The following is a 6,131-nucleotide window of genomic DNA, read 5'->3' on the forward strand; positions in this document are numbered from 1 at the left end:
AAAAAAAAATCAGTTCTTTTTTATTTCTCCCTATGGGAATATTATCAAACACTAGTGTAGATCCTGCACGGCAAACTGAAAGGAAACAATGTTTTTGACAGAACATGGGAGAAGCGCACCTTTAACAGAGGAGGGGGGAAAGAAAGGTTCTCTCTCTCTCTTTTCAAATCAGAAAATAAGTTTTCCCACCTCCTGTCCCCATTTTTTTTAAAAAGAAAGGAAAAAGAAAACACACACACACACACAAAACATCATCTCCAATCACCTCACTTTCTCACTCTCTGTCATCTGCCAGAGTCCCAGGTTCAATACTTTAAGGCAGGGGAGCTGTGTGATCCTCTCCAGTCCCCTTTTGGTGATCTTGGTACATCCATACAGGTCAATGCCTGCCAGCTGGGTCAGGTGGTCAGCTATGAGCTCCAGCCCTTTGTCCGTGATACGCACACACTGTCCGATGTTCAGGGTCCTGAGCTCGTGCATCTGCCTCACCATGCGGTTTATCCCGTCGTCCGAGATGTGACACGAGCACAGCGACAGCGACTTGAGCTGGTACAAGCCTTGGGCGATGTACGCCAGCGTCTGGTCCCCGATCTTGTCGCAGAAGGACACGTCCAGTCCGGAGAGTCTCAGGGTCCCCATGGCGAGGTGCATGGTCCCCGTGTCGCTGATGTTGTCACAGGACCGCAGGTTGAGGCTCCACAGCGAGGCCATGTGGGAGAGGTGGATCATCCCCGCGTCGGAGATCCCCCCGCAGAAGCTCAGGTTCAGCACCCGCAGCTTGGTCAGCCCCTTGGAAATGTGTTTGAGTGACAGGTCCGTCAGTTTCTGACAGTCCTGCAGAGTCAGGTACTCCAGGTTCAGGCAGCCCTCTGCCGCGCTGCGGGTCATGCCCGCCAGGTGTCCGATCCCCACGTCCGAGACGTGCCGGCAGGACCTCAAGTTGAGGCTCTTGAGCCTGTGCAGGCCCCAAGCTATGAGGAGAAGCCCAGTGTTGGTGATGTTGCTGCAGCCGCCGAGCTCCAGCACCTCCAGGTTCTTCAGATACTGAGCTATTCGGCCGAGGCTGGAGTCTGTGATCTGCTTGCACAGACTCAGGTTCAGAACCCTCAGTGACGGGATCTCCTGCACAAACGCGTGACCCAGCCCGTTATCTGTGAGGTTGTAGCAGCCGGACAGGTTGAGGGACTCGATGTTGGGCATTCCTTGAATCACGTAGCTCAAGCTGCGGCGCAGGGAGAGGATCTGGACCCTCCGGATGCCCCTGGCCTGGAGGCTGGGGAACAGGGAGGGATTGGCCCGGCGGAGGTGCAGCTTGGCCTCCACCCCCCTCCACACTGACTTGTGGTAGGATGCATCCCTCCAAGCGATGCACACTTGGGCCACCCTGCCTTTGTCCCTCACGTCCAGATAGCTGAAAATCATGGCCAAAATTTCCGGGAAGAGGCACGAAATGTGCGTCTCCATTGTTTTTCAAAACCCAGGCATATAAGAATTAATACTCCTCACCTCCAAGGCTGAAAGAAAGAAGCCACTCTTCTCTCGCTATCACGGCAACAGCAACAACAACAAAAAAGTATCAACAGTCACAGTTATCCACAGAAGTAAAAAAAACAAAAAAAAACAAGAAATAAGAGTTAGTTTCTCTCTCTTTTTCCTCTCTCTCTCTCTCCTATTGAACTGTGCAAAATCGATCCAACTCGCTCCAGTCCCACGTGATCCGGTCTGATTGCGCAGTAGGATTCAAAGGCATTAAAAAAAATCCAAAAACAACAAAAAAGAGCGTTTATTCCAGCCTCAACCCCTCTCTCCGCCAAAAAGAGGAGGAGAGGAGGGGGGCGAAAGGAAGGAGGAGGAGGAGGAGTAGGAGAGGAGGAAAAGCGTCAATCCTTCCCCCTCTCTCCCTCTCTCTCTCAGGCGACGCTTCCTTGTATTATACCAACTAAAAGCCTCTCTCTCTCGGCCGAGCGCGGATCCAGATGGTCGTACATATCAGTATGAAAGAGAAAGTCAGAAATAAAAAATTAAAAAAAATAACAATAATTAAAAAAACTCTAACCTAGCGCCACCTTTTAAATAACATCTCCATGGTAGAAAAGGGAACGGACGATGGAGCGAGGCTGCTTTTGTCGGCAGAGTGAGAGCGACACACAGAGAGAGAGAGGGGCGTCCTGAGCTCAAAGCCTTTGTCTGCTCTTTTCAAACCGACTTGGCAGCGACCGCAGCACTGTGGCTGCACACGAGGGGTGGAAGTGCGCGCGAGTGTTCACCACTCGTGTCACGAAACGGCTTTTTAAAAAGACGACATTGCACCACAACGATAGTATAGTGAGAGCAGCAAAGTGTAAATGTGTATTTAATGTTTGCGAAGCGACGCGGCGTGGCGTTAGCGCGTCATGTCAGCTAGCTGTCACCCCTCCAGCCTCCGTGTCAGGCAAGTTGGTTTGTCCCGCCTCAGCTGGAACGGTGCGAACTGTTTCCCTTGGAAACCAACTTCTTACAATTCAGTTCACTTTGGGCTTTAACCCTTTGAGCGGACCACACAGGAAACACGGTGGAGAAGTTAGAGAGACACGGACCTCCACATTTACAAGTTCTTTTTTATCATTTTAAACGACGTTTTCGCCGCGTAGAAACACAGTCTCTTTGTGTCTTTGACTCCGCTCTGTTATATTTACTTTAAACTGTGCACTTTCATTTCCTGCATTTCATAAATGCAAATAAAATGCATTAGAATAAAAGCAGGTTTTGTAATTTCAATATTAACATTGATTATAATCGTATAATAATTTTTAAAAGAATGGGACATCAATAAACATTTCAGATATTAAGGAGTGAGGGCTGAATACATACAAGTTTTTATAAAAGTATTTTCATATATGCAAAGCTCAGAGTTGTAATTCATATAATCTTATTATTATACTGTTTATAAACTTGACTTATAGAAAATGTCCTGTGAGTAAGTACTTTTGCCCATTTTTCCAGAATAACTCAATATCTGGCAGTTATTTTACAATTTACTGTTGAAATAGTGTATTAACAATTTAAAATGAAGAAAACAACAACAAAACACTGTAGTTGTACACGAACACCAGAATGTGCGTGTTGAATTTGAAATTAGAACTCAGTTAGCTGTCATCATCGTCCATTCTCAATGTCCAAAAACAGTCCAAAAAAATATGTACACGTGTTATTTCCAACTTGTTCCTCACTGGCGAAATTACCATAATAACCACACAACTCCTCAGCTTTCAGAAACAATTTTTCCGATGGCACAAATCGTCAAGTAGTTACGGTAACGCAAACGTGTCGTCTGCGATACACTTGGTTGTTTATTAAAGAACCAAAGTTTTAGTCCTCAATCACAGTCATACTGTGAGAAGACTCCAATATAAATACAGACATTTTCAAACTTGCTTATTTTAATGCATCAAAGCACGGACATGACCAACATACATGATGAGCAGAGGTAGAAAAGATCATTCTGTGAACCCGACCTGAAGCTTTCATCCCCTGCACTGGGCCTCTCTCTTTCTCAGACCTCCTCAGTAGACTGTGTGCGTGTGTGTGTGTGTGTGTGTGTGCGTGTGTGCGTGCGTGCGTGTCACTCAGTGGCCACTTTATTAGGTACACCACCTACCATGCAGCTCAAAAACATCAACCAGACTGGGTTTCAAACGATACTTGTTACAACCAACACATGAAGACCCTGCGTCTTTGAAACACGTTGAATCTTTAAGCAGATGAGGCTGCTGCTGCTGCTGCTGCTGCTGCCTGGAACACCGCAGCAGTCTCCACTACGGCAACTTTATTGGGTGTCATGTGTACCTAATAAAGTGGCTGTTGAGTGTATATGTGTATAGGCACAGACAGGAGAACATATGTCTGAACATATGTGGCATTTTGCATGAAAACATTACGTTTTTATAGGCTTGTGTTTCTCTGTTTTACTGTGAGTGTGTGTGTGTGTGTGTGTGTGTGTGTGTGTGTGTGTGTGTGTGTGTGTGTGTGTGTGTGTGTGTGTGTGTGTGTGCGTGCGCGCGATAATATGGCAGGGGAGACGTTTGCTGGAACCAGTGGTGTGTGTCAAAGTGGTTTAGGGAGAAGGAGAGGGAACAGTGATCAGGTAAGGATAACAGCAAGGGAGAGGAGCTGCAGCAGAAACGGGCATTTTTACATGGAAGGAGAGGCAGCCGTGCACGACTGACAGCAACTCTTCTTTCCCCGCACTTCATCCTCTCCTCCTCTCTGTTCTCTGTGAACGGATTAGAACTGATGCAGCGATCGTCGCCTCTGTCCGTTCCTCCTCACACGAGTATCAGAAATACAGAGGTGGAAAGTAATGGATTACATTTACACGTGTTACTGTAACTGAGTATGTTTTTTGTGTACTTCAAATTATTTAAGTATGTTTTTTTCGGTACTGTACCTCGCTAGTAGCTACATTGACATAAAGGTGAATGATCGATGAGGACATGAGAACTATGAGGACAGGGGAATGAATGATGAGGACAGGCCAGGTGAACAATGAGGACAGGTGTAACATGAGGACAGGTGAATGAACGATGAGGACAGATCAATGAGGACAGGTGAATGAACGATGAGGACAGGTGAACGATGAAGACAGGTGAATGATGAGGACTGATGAATGAACGATGAGGAGAGGTGAATTTTGAGGACAGATGAATGGATGAGGAAGACAGGTGAATGGACAATGAAGACAGGTGAATAAATGATGAGGACAGGTGAATGAATGATGAGGACAGGTGAATGGACGTTGAGGACTAGTGAATGATGAGGATAGGTGAATGGACAATGACGACACGTGAATGCATGATGAGGACAGGTGGATGAATGAGGAGGACAGGTGAATTGACTATGAAGACAGGTGAATTGTCTATGAAGACAGGTGAATGAATAATGACAGGTGAAAAAAAGTTAACTTTTTTAAACAAGCTACTTCAACTTGAGTAAATTTTTAGACCAGTACTTGTACTTTGTTAAATATAGTGGTACTTTTACTTGAGTAGAATATTTCAGTACTCTTTCCACCTCTGAAGAAGTATGACACATATATATACTCCGTAGTCCGTATCCTTAATCCGTAATCCTTGTTCCGTGCAATATTCCGACCACAACGAGTTCAGCAGAGTCAGAGTCCACGTCCTCCATGGTTCTCCCTTCTGTCTCCTCTCGTCTTCTATAAATGACGAGGTCGACATATTGTCATTGTCAAATAAAACGACACTTATTCCATTCACACAATATAAACAGACCCGTGTTAGGTGTTCTTGTGTAATCAGCTGCGGCCACACAGGTTTTCCCTGCAGCCATTATGTCATGCAAACATAGAATAGCTTCTTGCAGCCGGAGGGGACGCGGTCATGAACCACAACTCCTGACATCTTTCAATAATCACAGGGATGACGCAGAGATGGAGTCAACTGAGGCTGAGATGTGCAATAAATATGGTTTTGCTTTGTAATGGAAAAATGTGAGGTCTTTATTTCTGCACTAACCAGCAACTGCTAAAACAGTATGACTCTCTATATGTAATTAATTGTGCATCCATGATGCAAGGCAGGTGTAATGTACGTTTTTTTCCTTTAAATAAAACATTTAAAAGAAGCTCTTACATGTTATTTTTTAATTAATTTAATTAGTATGTCGGTAGTCTTCACAGCAGGAGTTTTATGTCAGAGCATCATAAAAGCAGCTCTTTATCTGGGTCAAATTAGAGAAAGTTGTAAGAAAGCTGCAAATAAGACACACGTCTTTGATGTAAACGTTGATTTGAAGATTATAAAACTTAACAAGGCCTTCAAACTCAACCAAAAACTGTCTGGCGCATTTCTTTTTTCCCTCTTTTTTCTTTTTTTTAATGTCCCAGCCTCCTCATCAAGGGCAAAAACAAAGCAGTTAACTGTACCGTCCCCAGTGGCTGCCAACACCTACGTCCTTGGCACCCGAGCACAGACTGTGTCATGCATTTTCAAAATAAGGATCCTGACATGAATACCAAGCTAAATAATGACAGTGCAAACAACTTGAGCTTTGAAACAGGGAGGGAGATGAACAGCAGCAGCTCTCAGCTACATATGAAAACTCACTCTGATCCCAGGTCTGGAAAATGA

At 45.1% G+C, this 6,131-nt stretch overlaps 1 protein-coding gene across 1 annotated transcript; it reads right to left on the reverse strand.

Annotated features, from left to right (window-relative positions):
- Positions 1 to 261: 261 nt before the first annotated feature.
- Positions 262 to 1,464, reverse strand: fbxl14b (F-box and leucine-rich repeat protein 14b; the record flags this gene model as incomplete). Its single annotated transcript, XM_083906605.1, has 1 exon — positions 262 to 1,464. The coding sequence occupies one exon, from the start codon at positions 1,462 to 1,464 to the stop codon at positions 262 to 264; it is 1,203 nt and encodes a 400-aa protein (XP_083762731.1).
- Between the last annotated feature and the right edge of the window lie 4,667 nt (positions 1,465 to 6,131).

The sequence above is a fragment of the Microchirus variegatus genome (assembly GCF_963457635.1).
Source record: "Microchirus variegatus genome assembly, chromosome: 20".
In the NCBI taxonomy this organism is placed as follows: domain Eukaryota; kingdom Metazoa; phylum Chordata; class Actinopteri; order Pleuronectiformes; family Soleidae; genus Microchirus; species Microchirus variegatus.